Source organism: Rattus norvegicus, chromosome 11 (genome assembly GCF_021556685.1).
Source record: "Rattus norvegicus strain SHRSP/BbbUtx chromosome 11, alternate assembly SHRSP_T2T, whole genome shotgun sequence".
Classification (NCBI taxonomy): Eukaryota; Metazoa; Chordata; class Mammalia; order Rodentia; family Muridae; genus Rattus; species Rattus norvegicus.
In genome coordinates, this window is record NC_141544.1 from 76,495,285 (window position 1) to 76,513,157 (window position 17,873).

General features: G+C 44.4%; 1 protein-coding gene across 3 annotated transcripts in view; it reads right to left on the bottom strand.

Moving 5' to 3' along the window:
- The window catches only part of Gpr156 (G protein-coupled receptor 156), a 92,818-nt gene that overhangs the window by 22,492 nt on the left and 52,453 nt on the right, over positions 1–17,873 (bottom strand). For 2 of the 3 annotated variants that reach the window (NM_153295.2, XM_087575581.1), the window contains 2 exons: positions 9,034–9,163; positions 8,713–8,823 (listed from right to left, as the gene is read on the bottom strand). In NM_153295.2, the coding sequence (NP_695207.2) occupies positions 8,713–8,823; positions 9,034–9,163 (241 nt within the window). Of the gene's footprint in view, positions 1–8,712; positions 8,824–9,033; positions 9,164–12,499; positions 12,770–17,873 lie in introns of those variants that run through there. The other variant, XM_087575582.1, reaches the window with a different exon arrangement.

The following is a 17,873-nucleotide window of genomic DNA, read 5'->3' on the forward strand; positions in this document are numbered from 1 at the left end:
CTGTGGAGACAAGGTTGGCCTCCAAGTCCCAGAGATCTGCCTGTTTCTGCCTCCCGAGTGCTGAGATTACAGGCGTGTGACACCATACCTGGTTTCTAGTTTTCTCTTTATATCTCCATAAGTCCATACTCTATTCCCCTTTCTTTGGAAGATTCCCTCTTTCCTGTTCCCTCAAGAGCTGCCCAGCTTCTGAAGTTATATCGAAACGCATATGTCTAAAACTTAAAAGCACGATAAAAGAAAACATGCAATGTTTGTCCTTTTGTGTCTGGGTCACCTCACTCAGGATTTTTTGTTCTAGCTGCATCCCTTTACCTGCAAACTCCATTTTCCTTACCAGCTGAATAATATCCCGTGGGGGAAGGCAAGTCACTTCATTATTCGCTCATCACTGATGGACATCAAGGCTGTTTCCAGGCTCTTATGAATAGAGCAGCACTGAGCACATATGAGCCAGGTCTCTGTAGTAAGATGCACAGTCCTTTGGTACATGCCCAAGAGTGGAAAAGCTGGATCTTGTGGGAGCTCTGTTGTCAGCTTTTGAGGAACCCCCACACTGGTTTCCACAGTGGTGGTACCGGTTTGCACTCCCACCAGCAGTGAATAAGTGTCCCTCCTTCCCCACACCTTTGCCAGTAGGTGCTGTCATTTGTTTTTTATTAATGTTGGCCATTCTTTCTGGGACAAGGTGAAATCTCTAAGTATTTTTAATTTGAATTACCCTGGCAGCTAAGGATGTTGAATACTTTTTGAAGTGCTTGCGAGCCATTTTTTTTGTTTTATCTTTTGAGAGCTCTATTAAGTTCTATACCCCACTTTGAAATTGAGTTATTGTTTTGATACTCATTTTATAGTTCTTTATATACTCTAGATAACTAACTCTTATCAGATGTATAATTTTTAAAGACTTTTCCATTCTGTACGCTTCTGTTTTGTCCAAGTGATGGTGCCATTTGCTGTACAAAAGCTTTTTAGCTTCATGAAATCCCATTTATTAATTGGCATCAGTGTCTTGTTCAGAAAATCCTTTCCTGTGCCAAGGAGTTCAAGCCCAAGTCATATTTCCTTTCTCTTTTTTCTTTTTCTTTTCTTTCCTTCCTTCTTTCTTTGTTACTTTCTTTTTTCCTTTTCTTTTTCTTTTCTTTCTTTCTTTCTCTTTTCTTTCTTTCATACTTACTTACTTTATTTTTTTTTGTTTTTTTTTTTTTTTTGTTTTTTCCAGACAGGGTTTCTCTGTGTAGCCCTGGAGGTGCTGGAACTCACTCTGTAGACCAGGATGGCCTCAGACTCAGAGATCCACCTGCCTCTGTCTCCTGAGTGCTGGGATTGCCCATTTCCTACTTTCTCTTTACAGATTCATAATATCTGGTCCTATGTTGAGGTCCTTGATTCATCAGGAGTTGAGTTTTGAACAGGGTGATGGATATGGTAGATTCATGCTCTTGACAACCACCGAAAGAAAGAAGCAAGCCAGTTAGAACCCATGGTGTTTACGGGAGCGAGATAAACCCATTGCTTAATTAAACTGCTCACACAAGAAACTGCTACTGCTAGCAATCAGGGAGAAGACACGCTCTGTACTGAGGAGCAAAGATAAAGACAGCGCCAGACCATTTAAGGCCAAGTGAGAAGACAGCTGGGGAGGGGCATCAAACATGGAAACAAAGGGGAAACTTTCTGAGACTGGAATACAGCTCAGTGGTAGATCCTTCGACCAGCATGAGACAAGCTCTACACACCATCTCCAACCCCACACAACAACCAAATGGCAATATATCTCTTCAAAACACAGTCAAAATAAAGGCTTTTCCAGCTCCACAAAGTTGAAAGAGTTCAGTGCTTGCACACCCATTCTAGAATGTACATAGACTTCAGATAAAAAGGGAATGATACCAAATAAAAATAAGGATGTAAGGCTGGTTGAGGCTACCCAAGGCTTTAATCCCAGCACTTGGGAGGTAGGAGGAGGTACCTCTCTGTGAGTTCTAGGCCAATCAGGGCTACACAGTGAGACCCTGTCTCAAAAACAAACAAACAAAACAAAACACAAAAAGTGTGTACAGGAGATTGAGACCATTGGAAAGGGAAATTACTCAGGAAAATATGTGGTTTAGTTTTACTAAATACCTTTAGAAGTTAATTGTTTAATGAAACCACGACAACTGAATGGGGTTTGTGTATATACAAAAATGGAAGTGATAACAGAAAGATTGGGGGCGGGAAGGAGTGGACGTAGTTGCTTCAGAGTGGCTATGCAATGGCTGTGAGAAGCACGTCATGGTTTTACAATCACACTCAACGCAATCCAGACGCTGAAGAGGAAGGACAGGTCCCAACTCACTCTACAAGATCAGGATTATCCTGATACCCAGACTAGGTAAATATATTATAGGAAGAGAAAACTACAAAGCAATAGCCACTAAAAGTACAAATGCACAAATCCAATCAAAATTCTTATTAAAAGGAATTTAACCAAATACAAAGAGTATAACATAGCGTGAGCAATTCGGGGATATCTCAGGAATGCATGGGTTGATTGAGCATCTTACAATCATTTAGCACAGTTCACCACATAAGTAGACTAAACAAGGAAATAATATATAATTTCAATGGACGTGGGAAAAAAATTTTTTAACAAAACTCAGCACTGATATTGATAAAAATTCTCAGGAACATAAGAATAAAACAGAACCTTTTGCAACTGAAAAGCAGTTCCTATGAAACCACAGCTGAACCATTCTTTTGTTTGTTCTTTAAAATGTTTTTATTGATATACATAAGCTATACATGAGGATGCATAATGCAATTCATTATAGCTTTTTCCTATAAATCTCTCTCTCTCTCTCTCTCTCTCTCTCTCTCTCTCTCTCTCTCTCTCTTTTTCTCGGTAAGGATAATCATAGATTATCTCACAGCACCCAACTCATGCTTAGGAGAGAAGGGCTGAGTACCTTTCCCATAAGTCAACAATAATTGGAGGGGGCGGGAAAGATGCCTCATCTATGAGAGCCCTGGCAGAGGTTCAGTTCCCAGCATCCATAGTGGAGGCTAGCAAACATCTCTAACTCAAGTTCTAGGGGCTCCGATGCCCTCTTCTGGCCTCCTTGAGCACCACATACACACGGTACATAGACGTGCATGTGAACAAGACACACATATTTATATACAAATGAGAAAGAATGATGGAAGGTTATTTTGCTCTTATCACCCCAACTTGAAGTTGTACTATTTTTTGAACAAGTTCTACCAGATGAGAATTCTTTATTCATAAGTGACATCTATACAGAGAATCTAATGGAGTCTATTAAAAAAGTTGCTAGTGGCAGTGGTGCCACATGCCTTTAATCCCAGCACTTGGGAGGCAGAGGCAGGTGGATCTCTGAGTTCAAGGCCAGCCTGGTCTACAGGGTGAGTTCCAGGACATCCAGGGCTACACAGAGAAACCCTGTCTTGAAAAGTAAGCAAATAAAAAAGTTGCTAGAAAAATCTGCATACGGTAGAACAACTGTGAGTACATTTTGGAAGCTGAGACAGGAAGTTCACCATGAGGCCAGTCTAGACTCCATAGGTCAGCCTGGACTAGATTGTGAGATTGCTTTAAAAAAATAAAGCTACCAGAACCAACAGACAATTTAGCAAAGTTGCAATATACAAGATCAGCTCCAAACTCCACCGTTTGCCTGTATCTGAGTAAAGGCCAACTGTAGTGGTTTGAATAGGTTTGCCCCTCCTAGACTCATGTGTTTGAATGCTTGGCCCATGGGGAGTGGCACTATGAGGTAGAATGGCCTTGTTGGAGAATGTGTCACTGTAGGGGAAATCTTGAGGTTTCCTATGTTTAAGCTTTACCCTATGTAGAATTCTAGTCTTCTTGCTGCCTTTGGATCTAGACGTAGAACTCTCAGCTCCTTCTCCAATACCACGTCTGCCTGCAGGGCTATGCTTCCCGCCATGATGATAAGGAACAAAACCTCTGAAACTGTGAGCCAGCCCCAACTAAATGTTTGCCTTTATAAGAGTTGCCTTGGTCATGGTGTCTCTTCACAGCCATAAAACCCTAACTAAGACAGAAGTTGGTACCAGGGATTGGGGTATTGTTGTGAAAGGCCTGACCATGTTTTTGTTTGGAGGAATGTAGATTTTGGGGACCAAGAGGTATTACTATGACAGATCTAAAGGGATTTTTTTTTGTCATTGTTATTGTTGTTTTTCTAATTTGGATGAATGTGTTTAGATCTTTGGATTAGGAAAGCAGTGGTATAATTTCAGCAGAACTTAATGGGCCATACTAACAGGAACATATCAGACAGTGTTACTGAGGGTGATTTGAACTGTGGGAGCCTGGCTTAAGAGGTTCCAGAGAAGAGTTTTAGTATGTTGCCTAGAGATTGTTCTTGTGATATTTTGGTGAAGAATGTGGCTGCCTTTCACCCTTCCCTGCAGAGTCTGCCTGAGGCTAAGGTGAAGAGACTTAGGTTAATGGCATCGGCAAAGGAAATCTCCAAACAACCTGGTTTAGATGCTGCCCTGTGGTTGGGTCACTCTTATGAGGAGCATTTTGATCCAGCATAACAAGCTTAGAAAGCAAAAATACAAGATGTATGGTTCAAATATTAAAAGGGCACCAGGAAGAAGAATGGAGCTACTTCCTGTGTTCAAGGACCTTAAATGAAATTAAGGGAGTGGTGACTTTGGGGCAAGATCCCACCCAGTTAAGTTTATTGTTTATGCATTTGCAGTGGAACAAGGGATAGTTATATCCTGTTTGGTGTTATTGTGACTTGGTTATTGTTTTCATTTGGACATAAGGAAATAGGATTGCGTGTCAGGTTGATAAAGGATGGATTGTGTTGGCTATTCTCAGTTGGCTGTAATTATATCTGTAATTAACTGCAATCCAGAAAGGGAGGCCACACCTGTGATCCAGAGCTTGAGGCATTGTGGCCGGGCTCATAAAGATCTTGTGAAAAGGAATTAAAGAAAAGCTCCAAGGTGGTGGTGGTAAATGCTTTTAATCTCAGGATTCAGGAGACAGAGGCATGCAAATCTGAGTTCAAGGTCAGTCTACAGAGCAAGTTCCAGGACAGCCAAGCTTAGGCAGTGAAGGAAATCATTCAAAACAGAAAGGTGGTGATAACGTAATAGAACAAGGGGCCATGTTCTAGCCCCAGCAAGCAACGGAACTCAGCAACTTCAGCCATATGACTCTGGATTTAGAATCAAGCATAGAAGGGGTTACTGGGACAATTGATGCTGGTCAGCTGGAGCTAAGAAATTAGTAGTGATTAAGAAGAGACCAGCATTACTGAGGTGAAATCTTCTGGGAAGTATTTTCTGAGAGCACAAAGAAGCTGTGTTCCAGAGATAAATATCACGCTGGCAACCAGACTTGGTAATGTGTAAGAATCACCCAGGTGGTACTGGCTTTGAAGACATGAAGGTGTCATGGACAGCAGCTGAGGCTTGGCACTGTGGGAGACCATGGAAGGTCATTGGTGAAAATGTAGCTTCAGTGATAGCTGAAGGCCCAAGATTGAAGGGGTCATGCAAAGAAGTAGGGGCTTGGCACCATGAAGAGAGCCTGTGAGAGGCTATTGGTGAACGTACAGCCCAGGTGCAGTGGAAGATGCTATCATATTGAGATGCTAGTACCATGGGATGACCACCAAGAACAGCAGCAGCCAGAGCCTACAGGGCTACAGAGGGCAGAGCTGGACAAGTGACCCAAGCCCCTCGGAGGAGCCCAGAAGATCATGTGTGGAACCCAGATATTAGAACAAAAAGCTGTGAAATTTAAGTTGCCTTGGAGACCCCAAGATTCTAGAGATGCCAAAGCTGGGGCATACCTGCTGAAGAAAGCTGCTACCAGGGAGTGGAACCAGCACAAGAGAAAGAATTTCATTGAAATCAATAAAGCTGAAAGGAGTTGGACATCAGACATGGAGACACAGGGTTTGGAGTTTGCCCAGCGGGTTTTTGGTCTTGCTTTGGTCCAATGTTTCATAACTATGAATGATAATGGAATGATAATGTATATCCTATGATGTTGGACTATGCGATTTGCTTTTTGATTTTATAGTGGACTACAGTTAAGAGATTACATGAATCTCAGAAGAGACTTTGAACTTTGGACTTTTAAACATCGTTCAGACTATGATAGACTATGGGAACTTTTGAAGTTAGACTAAATGCATCTTGGTTACAAGACTATGGGGGCCAGGGAGTGGAATGTGGTGGTTTGAATAGGTTTGGCCCCCATAGATTCATGTATTTGAATGGTTGGCCCATAGAGAGTGGCACTATTAGGAGGTGTGGTCTTGTTGGAGTACTTGTGGACTTGTAAGAAATGTGCCACTGGAGGCTGGAAGGGAGGTGGCTTTGAGGTCTCCTATACTTAAGCTCTGTCCAGTGTAGAAGTCCAGGTTCCTCCTGGCTGCCTGCCTAAGACGGTTCCCTTCTGCTGCCTTTGGATTAAGATATAGGACTCTCAGCTTTTCCAGCATCACGTCTGCCTGGACGTTGCTGTGCTCACAATGGTGATAAAGGACTGAACTTTTGAAACTGTAACCCAGCTCGAATTAAATGTTTTCCTTTGTAAGAGTTTGCCTTGGTCATGTTATCTCTTCAGAGCAATGAAACCCTAACTAGAACACCAACTTAAAAGTGTAATTCACAAAAACAATAGAATATATAACAACTTAAAGGGTAGTACATCTGGTAAGATATGTGAAAGATCTATACCAAGATAAATTAATGAAAATCTAAATACCTGGAGAAATGTACAGTAGTCATTAGTCAACAACCAACATTGTTAACCAGCATTAAGGAATCAAATCATCATTTGATCTTAGTTTCCGTACGTCTTCAATCATAATCCCAACATGATTTTGATGCAGATTGAGAAACCAATTTAAGAACTAATTTGAGAGCTGGTGAGATGGCTTGGCAGGTAAAACTGCTTTTCCTCAAATCTGATGACCTGAGCGCTGATCCCCAGGTCCCAAATGGTGAAAGGAGAGGACCATACCCATTCTGACACACACACACACACACACACACACACACACACACACACACACACACTCACACAAGCTGTAACATTTCTAGAAGTAAATCCAGGAGAAAAAAATTGGTACCATTAATTCAGCAACCATTTCTTAGACTTAATATCCAAAGTACAATGCACAAAGAATAAGTTAGCATGGGACCTCATTATAGATGCTGGACCACACCTGTAATCCCAGTGCTCAGGATGCAGGGGCAGGAAGAGCTCTTCGAATTCAAGGCCAGCCAGGGAACACATAGTGCGTGCCAAGGCTACATACTGAGACCTTGCCTCGAAAACAAACAAAACGAAGATACACACGCTCGCCATATGAGCCACCCATTCCACACTCAGGTTTTTATCAAAGAGAAGCAGAAGCATGGCGCTTTACAAAGTTGTGTGCAGGAATGTTCACACCATCTTTCTCTGTTAGTTCCAAACTCCATCAATGGGTGAACAGATAAATGATTAATGTACACAGCAACACGAACAAGTAATTACATTCAATATAATTACACAAATAAAATAAACCAGACTAGACAAGAATATCCACTGTATGGTTCCTAGCGGGAACTATGTCCCAAGTAACAAGTTTTTTCTTTGTTGGTTTTTTTTTTTTTTTAAGACAGGCTTTCTCTGCAGAGACCTGGCTGTCCTGGAACTTACTCTGTAGACCAGGCTATCTTCAATCTCAAAGGGCCATCTGCCTCTGCCTCCAGAGTGCTAGGATTAAAGGTGTGCATAGCCACTGCTTGGGGGGAACCTTTTTTTTTTTTTTGTTTTAAGATTTATTTTTAGGAGTTGGTTAAGAGCTCAGTGGTTAAGAGCACCTGCTGCTCTTGCAGAGGACAAAGATGTGGTTCTCAGCACCCACAGGGTGGCTCACGACAATCTGTAAACTCCAATTCTGAGGGATCTGATGCCCTGTTCTTACCTCCTTGGTCCCAGGCACTCTGGGAGCACATACAAACCGCAGGCCAAACACTCAAACACATAAAAAAAAAATACATATGTCTAAAATTTGTTTTTTTTAAAGGTTTATTTTTAGTTTAAATTCTGTGTATGTGTGCGGATGCATGCACATGTCCAACACGGGTGCCACAAACCCAGCTTGAACTCAGAGATCCACCTGCCTCTGCCTCCCAAATGCTGGGATTAAAGTTGCAGGTGACTCGGCTGCTGCATGGCCCCCAGAGCCAATTCTACCCACTGAGTTCACTTTTTTTTGCTCACTGCTTTAGCTATGTCCCTCTCGGTGCAGAGGATTGTCTGAACTCTAGGGAGGGGGATGACTGTGCTTCTTGCTACAGCTTCTCTGTGCTCTTCTCTCACGGCAGCTCCCAGTCTGTGTCAAGAGTCAGTCTCTCTGGGCGTCTAGTTTTCCCTCCCACTGTGTCAGGTATTGGCCAGCTCACAGGTTCCCATGGAGCCTGGGGGTTCGAGTACCCAAAAGCAGTCCGTGTTGAAAGACTTAGGTCACAGCAGCATTCATTCTCAGCCCAGTAAGTCTGGGGCTTTACGAAGCTGTGTCCCTGGAAGGATTGAATGAAGGAGCTAGACTCTCAGGCATGCTACAGTCCACTCAGAGATCTGCACTAACTTCCCCAGTTCCCAGCCGCTGTGGAGCTCCTAGTGTGACCCGCACTGTGTTCCGGCAACCAACTTACCACTCTCTTGTCCGGGACTCTCTGGGTAAACACTTTGTAGAGTCGCCAGCTCTTCCCCAGAATAGGGCCAAACACCAGGGTCGTCCCGATGCACAGCAAGGACAGTCTCGTCTGCAAGTGGAAGAGGGCAGAAATGGGAGTCACTAGCCTCATCCATCGGCAATGTCTCAGGCCCACAGAGGACACGGGGCAGCAAGTGGCCCTCAGGGAATAGGTCCTTAACCTGGATACAGAACTATCAATCTTGGGAAGAGCTGTGAGCACGAAACATTGTCAAAATTCAACAGAGTGTCCAAAACAAAATCCCAAAATGTTACCTACCTGAATGAGAGCTTCCACTGAACTCCCCACAAGAGCGTCCTGAATCCCGAAAAGGTAAGCGCTGCTGTAGGTCAGACAACTGCCCAGCAAGGTCACAATGTTCAGATTGGGGCTGGACATCTTCACAATCCTAGGTGGGCATAGGAAGAAGGACATAGCCAGGCCACTGCGAGTGCCAGAGTAATATTTCTTTCCCAGGACAATCCCCACTGCAGTCCCGGAACCAGGAGTCAATGGGAAGAGACTCTTTGCTGTCCTCTGAAAAGCTTATGGTTCATTTATATTCATTTAAAATAACTAATTCCAGGCCAGGAGGTGGCGTTGCACGACTTTGATCCCAGCACTCGGGAGGCAGAGGCAAGGGGATTTCTGAGAGTTTGAGGCCAGCCTGACATATAGAGTGAGTTCCAGGATAGCCAAGGAGACGTAGAGAAACCCTGACTTGAAAAACCAAAATAGCATATCATACTATAACATAACTAAGTCCTGTTTTGTTTTACACCGTTTTGGCTTTTTTGAGATAGGGCCTAACGTAGCCCTGGCTGGCCTTGAACCTTTTACCTTAACCACCCCCTGTGTGGGATTGCAGACATGTGTCAACGTTGCTAATTAAAAAAGCCATTTAAGGTTGGGGATTTAGCTCAGTGGTAGAGCGCTTGCCTACCAAGCGCAAGGCCCTGGGTTTGGTCCCCAGCTCCGAAAAACAAACAAACAAACAAACAAAACAAAAACAAACAAACAAACAAAAAAACGGAGAAGAGTTGTCAGTGAACTTTAGGGCTGTTAAGGGTCACGTCCGCGTATGTAAATGTCATGTCAGTGCAATTACATCGGGCGACAGGGTGGGGCTTGCAGAATTGAGCAGTAAGGGAAACTAGTATCAGGGGAGCGGTGGGGAGTCTTCACATACACCATTTATTAGACGTGTAAATTGCTTTTCTTTCCTTGTTTGACTGAAAAGAGGATGCAGAGGTCAAGAGCAGGGGATGAAGGTAGCATCTTTCCCAGGAGGAGAGCAAAACGAAGCTAGCGGGCAGCAGAAGACTGGAGGGGAGTGTGGCTAACTGGGCTTTCAAACTGTGGGCACCAGCTAAGTTCAGGACGCGGATTATTAAACCGAACGGTTAGGTAAACCGGGGTTTCTCTGTGGCATTGCCGGTGGGTTAGCTTCTGCATATCAAGGCTCTTTTCCATTTGCCTTTCCCAGACTCCTACACAGAAGCTGGGACTATCTGATGTCCCTTCTTTACAGCGTACCAGCCAAGGCCTTACAGCCGCGCATTTGTTCTGTCTACATCACTGGTGGGTTGTAGGATGATGTCATTGGGCAGCAAGGCGGGTTCAGCCCATCATTGGATGAGAAGGAAGGGTAGGTGGACTAGGTCAATTTTATCTCGTCTAGGTGGGCGGTTTATATCTTTACTAATTGGCAGTGAATATATTGTGTGGATGTGTTGTGGGTCGAGAAATTAACACGTGAGTCTAATTGCTAAATTAAAATAAAAAGATAAAACTGACCTAGCCCACCTGGATCTAGACCATCCTGTCTCCATCTTGATTCCTCTCGCTCCTCCTCCTCCTCCTCCTTCCTAGACTTTCCCCGCCTACCCTTTCTTCTCATCCAATGATAGGCTGGACCCGCCTGGCTGCATAATGACATCATCCTACAATGGGTAGCTCTCCGGCTCCGCTCTTCACGGCACCTACTTGATTTGAACACCACAACTAGGTCTCATTTGCATGATCCCATATTGCACGAGTCCTGATTTGGAATTCTTCCCCTTTCTGATTTAGTGAAGAAGAGCCCAATATAGTTGTTTTGAGGAAACAGGCGTTTTTCTAGGTGTTCAGATCACAAGCACTGGTGTGAGCCCATTGTCCACCTAAACCGACCCAGATGCATATTTTTGGTATTTCTCTAGAGAAGTTTTACTGACAATATCTCCATAAAAAATGAATAGGAGGTGATTAGCTGTTTTGTTTGGCTGAGTGCACACCTGGGGAGGCACTTTGATGCCAATCAGCTCCAATCCAGCAGGTGAATGACTTGTCTGGGGACTGCCAGTGCCATGGTGGGAGGCATTCAGCCACTGTGTCATCTTACTTTTCTACTGAACTAAATGGTGAAACCTACAATATGGCTTTCATTCACCCACAAACACACGCAGAAGTTTTCACAAAGCCAGGAGATTTCAAATATTTCGATACTTAACTATAGTGATAAGACTTGTGTTCCAAGTATGAAGAGTTAGAAGTCCAGACTGGGTCACTGGTTTTCTTTTTAATGAAGATTATATAACAATCTCTCTCTCTCTCTCTCTCTCTCTCTCTCTCTCTCTCTCTCTCTCTCTCTCTCTCAAAGGATTATATAAGGATCTCACTTTTCTCTTCCTCTTCATTTACTGACTGGAAATGGGAGGCAAGGGCTTTCTCAATTTACTTCTTCAATTTTTCTGTTCTCCAGTACAGCATCAGTACATGTAAATAAACATCCTCGGAACTTGTTTAATCCTGTATGGTCACCCCAGGAATCCAACGCTTGTGACATCCTCCAACTCTCACATTGGCCTCTGAGCTAGGATAGGGGACTTGGAGTTACTGAATTTAGAAGCAGTTGGGGAGAGCAAGGGGTAGGGGTACATCCTGGTGACCTATGGCCAAGCTAGAAGGAAACGTTCCTTACGGTGTCATGGGACCTGCCTTATAAGACACCTCCTGAGTTGATACGATGCCAGCTAGCATGAAGTAGGTTCGTTCTGTGAGCGTTTGGCCTGCAGATACGTCTCTGCCTGCCTGCTGCCCTCAGAAGGCAGAAACAGATGTTAGATTGCCTGGAACTGGAGTTACAGATGGTTGTGAACCATATGGGTGCTGGGAATTGAACCCAGAGCCTCTGGAATGGTAGCGAGTAGTGCATGACCTTAATCACTGAGCTATCGCTCCAGCCCTGTCCCTGAGGTTTGACACACCTAAACACAGTGTAGGGGCCATTCACAGCTCTACTGGGAAACAGTAAAGGCTCCGACTTTGAGGACTGGTTGAATTTCCCATTCAGTCCACTGCTTTCGATCTATGCTATAATGGGTTTATAAACTGCAGCTTTTTCATACTGGGTGGGTGTGGGTGGATCTGATCTGTTTGCTGTTCTGGCCCGTTTCTAATGTTCCAGTTAATCAATTGGAATTCTACAGACCTTGAACTAATACTAGTGTTAGCGTCTGTGCTTCAGCTCTGCCTTCCCCTGCCTCTTCATCCCGCCCTAGCCTCCTCTGAGGACCACCCAGAGAGATCGATGACCTTTCAACTTCCTGAGCTCAAGATCCTTTAACCACAAGAATTTCACTTTATTTCACTCCAGGGTCTCTGAATCCTGTGTCTCGTCATCTGAAATAGGTCTACCTCCAGGAATCTTAAACATGAATGTGCTCTCCCCACCCCGAACCCCTGACTTTAGGTAGGTACTCACCGTGTATCCCTGACTGTTCCGGAACTTGCTATGTATTCCAGGCTGGAATCGAACTCACAGAGATTCACAGGTCTCTGCCTCTGCCTGCCCAGTGCTGGGATCAAAGGTGTTACCACCACCCCTGATTTTTTTTTTTTAAACTTTAAAGCACAGTCCATTCAAAACTTAACTCCTTGTCTTCCGAAAGCTGTTCCTCCACCATCCATCTCCAGTTCAGCATGAGAACTCCAGGACTGCAACTTTCTGTTTGCTCGAGCCGAAAACCTTGGCATCATTGTTGACTCTTACTTCCCACATTCAATCTGTCATGAAATCTCATTGGTTCTATTCTTGAAAGACAGCAGAACTGCTTCTTCTCTACCTCTACTGCCACCAACTGACCAAAGTCTTCCTTGAAATAGCCTCTCAGTTGCTCTCCCAGCGTCTGCCCTGGAACTTGCTTCTCTAAGGGGACTATAAGCCCCTTGCAGGTGATCGCCAAAGTGCCAGAGACCAGAAGGGGTCATGATCTGGCTTAATGACCCTGTGTTAGACAAGGAGATCTGCTGGGTAATAGAACTGTCTTCTGGGTGTCTCTCTGGACTTGTCTGGAATGGCTGAGACTTCCCTGAAGTTACTGCACACAGAAAGACTGGTTAATTTGGAGGCTCTGTGGGCTGTGAGTTTCTGCACACTATGGGCTTGGACGGAGCTAAGTCCTCACTGAGGAGTCTTGTTGTGTGGGTGAGCTTCTCCTGGGCTTTCCTCCTAACAGGGTGTTTGTGAAAGCTCTGTGCTCTCCCGCTCTCTGTTTCTAGGAAACCGCAGGGTCTGTGGGAGTATTCATTCACATATGATTGTGCACATACGTTCACTTGTCTCCAATGAGATCAGGTTGCTCTGAAGGCTCTTTCCCATTGATTAAATCCTTCCCAGAAAGTTCTCCCTAGGAAGTGCTTTTGTCTAACGCCTCCCAGGTCATGTGACTCAGCACTGTGAAGCAGACCTCACCTTTTGACCACACAGCTTCCTAACTCAGTGGCTGTTAGTGATGGAAGTGAACAGCACACAGTGCTCTCCCTGGCTTCAGAAAACCTGCTCGCCTTGGACTGTCCAGCTGTTTGCAGCTGGGCAGGGGATGTGTAACTTCTTTTATATCCTGAAGCCTTGAGTGCTGGGTGGGCCTGGCCTCTCTAAGCTCAACTGCTTTTCTGTAGTCCTCAGTGCTCGCACAGATTTATTTTAATCTGGAGAGAGCAAAATTTCCACCCACCAGCATGTCATTTTGGACCTAAAATCACTGGAGCTATAAAGGACCCAGAAGGACAGGGTTACAGAATAACTAAATGGTTAGCAGTGTTTAAACCCAACTAGACCTAAGATCCCCTCCAGCTCTGTCCCTTTCAAATCATTTGAGCCACGGAGTCTTTCTCCTGCTGCTGGCTTATCAGCAAGCCCGTCACGTGCATTTCTGCCTCACTTCCTTAGCCGGTAAGAACAGACTGACCTGGATTCCAGAGATGTGGATTTTATAGCCCAATCAACTGATCATCCAAACATAAGCTTTAGTTATTAAGCACAAAAGAAAACTTGCCAAATATCCTGGCCCCAGATTCTCTTTAGCTGATGGTCTCAGTGTCCTATGGCTTCACTTCTCATTAATGGTCATTTTGTGTCAAACATTAAGTCCTGAGTAGGAACCTATCGAAGCATTTAGAAGTGGAAATCGCAAAGCAAATGAGTTAAACCTCTCCCCTCAGCTCGTGAGGCCACCATGTCCCTGGGTTTTAACTTTTTCACTACAAAGATACTTTTCTGATTCCTCTTGTAAAATAGAATAAAAATTTAATTCAATCCCGACAGCTATTTTTCAGAATCTAGGGCTATTTAACACGCAGGCATATGAGAATATATGGATTTAAATTTTTTAGAATTACATTTCTGTATGTGTGTATTGGCATCCGTGTACCATGTCATACATGTAGAGTTCAGAGGACAACTCCCAGGAATTGATTCTGTCCTTCCACCCCGTGGGTCCTGGGGATTGATTGACCTCAGAGCGTCCAGCTTAGTGGCAAGTGCCATTACCCGCTGAGCTATCTAGAATATACGCTATATAAATTTAATATATGAAAATACAAATAGGTTTGAGGCATCCATATTTCAGAATTCATAGCTCTCCTGGGCTACGAACATAATGGAGTATCAATTCAGGGCTGCATCCTTGTGAGCATTTTAAAAGATGGAAACTTAGATTCCCATTCCAGAGCAAATGCCTGTTACCTCATTGTGCCGGCTCAGGCAAAGGACAGTAATGACAGGCGCACTGACAATGTGACACTAATGAGCAGAAAGGAAAAGCAGAAGGATCTCATCAAGGAAGCCTGCTTTACGGAGGAGTATTATGTCGCCTTTGATATTGATTTTTTAAAAAAATGAATCCCTGAGCGTGTATTTCCAGTCTCGCACAACTGAAAAATATTTCCAACAACGCGCTTTTAAACGGCGAGGGGGGACAATAGACACATGGGAGGGAAAAAAGTCCCCTTTTCTCTCCCAGCTGAGGGTTCCAGTTCCACACGGGTAGCAAATTGCTCAGGTAGAGATTTCAACTTCTGTTCTCCTTCCCACTGCAGCTGTAGAGACTTCTAGCAAGACTCTTGTAGCACTTCCAAAAAAAAAAAAAAAAAAAAAAAGCCAGAGCAGCCGCCCTGGCTCTAAGTAGGACAAAAAAACACAGACGGCCCAGTTGGCCATCGGAAGTGTCCAATCACAGGGCGCCAGCTCCCAGGTGGCTTGCAAATCCTCCCTTGTTTCTCTCTGTACAGTTTTGAGGTTTATTACGGCAGGAGAATGTTGGGCTGGGCTGTCTGGGAATCTTTGAGCAACGCTGAATTCATGAACACTTTCAAGAATGGCTCTGTATCAAGCCAGATTCTGGGAATTTATGACGGCAGGGCTGAGTCTGGCCTGGCTTTGTACCCATGAGCACCTTCATTTTGGCTCTTTAAGTAGTATCTTATAACCTTATTGAATGTCTGTTAAATTACTGAACCATTAGGTTTAGATGGGCATTAGGGGTTCAGGGCTTGGAAAAATGAGAAAGAAGAGAACGGTGGAGCTTGCTCCCCTCTGCTCTGCCCCCACCCGTTGTCCAGGGAAGGATTGGAGTCCCAGGGCCCTGAGACTCACACCTGGCCCTTACTCTCGTTTCAACAGGAAAAGACTTGCATGTGGACAGACTTCCACCAGCTGGGGATAATGCTGGCCCAGATTCTGACTCTGATTTATTCCCGGAAATGATCCTAGCTTCCCAGGACCCTGCTCAAACATCCCTGATTAATGAACCCTTTCTAGAGGCCTTTCTGACCCTGGTTGCTAACATGCTGTAATAGTATTAGTAGGTCACGGGTTTTCAGCCGCCTCTCCTAAGGCCCTGTTTGTCTAGCAGGGGCGGCAAGAGCAACAGAGAGGACCACTCAGCTTCCTGAGGCACACTCAGACTGTGGTGCTCTTTCCAGGGACTCCCCTGTCTTCAGAACCCATTGCTGGCTTAGATCTAGGACGATGGCTGGTTTCCCATTATACCTCCTGATTTTACTCACTGGCTTGACTCCAGGCTGAATTCCTGTTGCAGCTGGCTTTTGGTTCTCGGTTTCTGCTATTGTCTCATGTCTCTAAGCCTTGGCCCCAGTGATGGCCTTGTGGTGTTGGCTCTGCATCGTGACAGAAAGGAATTATACTTTCTGTCCTGCAAGCTGATGAAAAAGAAACAACTGATTGTGTGTGTGTGTGTGTGTGTGTGTGTGCGTATATGTGTATACATCTGTGTGTGTATGTGTGCAGTGTGTTTGTGTGTACTTATGTGTGTATATCTGTGTGTATTTGTGTGTGCATATGTGTGTATGTGTGTATATCTGTGTGTATTTGTGTGTGCATATGTGTGTATGTGTGTATTTGTGTGTATATGTGTGTATGTGTGTGTTTGTATGTGCATATGTGTGTATATCTGTGTGTGTGAGTGTTCACATGTATGGGTGTGGGTAAGCATGTGGAGAGGACAACCACAAATGTCCACTTTCTCCCTCTTCCTTGTCTGAGACAGGTAAAGTGGAAACTTCTGGTTTCTTTGGAGACTCAGTTATATCATGGGATGTTTCTCTGGACACTGTCTTCTGAGAGGATGTTTTGCAGAGAACAGACACATGGTTTTTTTCTGAGAGCTGCTCGGAAAAAGGGCACGTGATATTTTACTGGAGCAGATGCTTGAGAGGACACAGGATGTTTGGAAAGGGTATAAGTATAACCCAACAGGCAGTGGACGAGGCCCTGGCATTGGTTTGACTTGCCACTCTTTGCTGGTCTTAGTTGAACTTTGCTGATGCCGGTCTTCCCTGAGGATGCTATGGCGTTTGTTCACCTTGCCTTGTTCCCTGATTATCATTTGTTGTGAAATGCACCAAAGAATGCTCTTTGTGATAGTCCGGCAGCTTCTTGCCATTTCTATAGACTCAGGCAGATTGGCGGAGTCTCACAGCTCTGGATTGAACTGCCCCATTGCTAATTTGTGAACAGTGTTGGGTCGAGCTCCTGCTGTCGATTTGAGTGAACTGAACTGCTGATATCCTGATGACAAAGATTGGAATTGCCCCAAAATACTACTTCTAAACAGGACCACATTCCCCTTCGTCCTATTAACCTTTCCTTTCCACCACCTGTGATGGATGGTAGACTAGAAGGCAGGTTCAAGCATTTAAGAACCCTTATTAAAGTAGGTTTTGAAAAGTCGAAGTCTACAGACAGATCTTTTTTGTCACTGGCTGCTTTGGGCAGCAGGCTAGTTGACCCCCGGGCTTCTGGGGATTCTCATGACTCCATCTTCCATCTCGCCATAAGATTGTCCTAGAACTACAGCCATGAGAACTACCATGCATAGCTTAACACGGGTTCTGGAGAGTGAAAGTTCTTAAATGTGTGTAGCATGTACCCAGCAAGCACTTTAGTGACTGCACTATTTCCCCAGCCCCTAATACACTCAATTCTTACCAATCACCTTCTTAGTGCCGGGTATTACGGTAGATGTTGAGTACAAACCAGTACCAGACTCAAACATTAGCATGGGCGAGGAGGATACATAGCCTGATTCTGGATTAAAATAAGTATTGTTCAAAGGATATGAAGATTGCTGGAGGGGCTGTGACTCACTGGAGTTGTTCTTACATCAGAGAAGGACCAGAAGAATCATGGGAGAGCTTGTTAAGGCGCAGACTGCTGGTCCTCATCATGCCCAGAAGTTTGGGATTGAGTAGATTCTGGGGTTGGATCTGAGGTTGTATCTCAGACAAGTCCTAGTGATTCTGCTGATTTTGGCCTAGGACTGTGTGTGTGTGTGTGT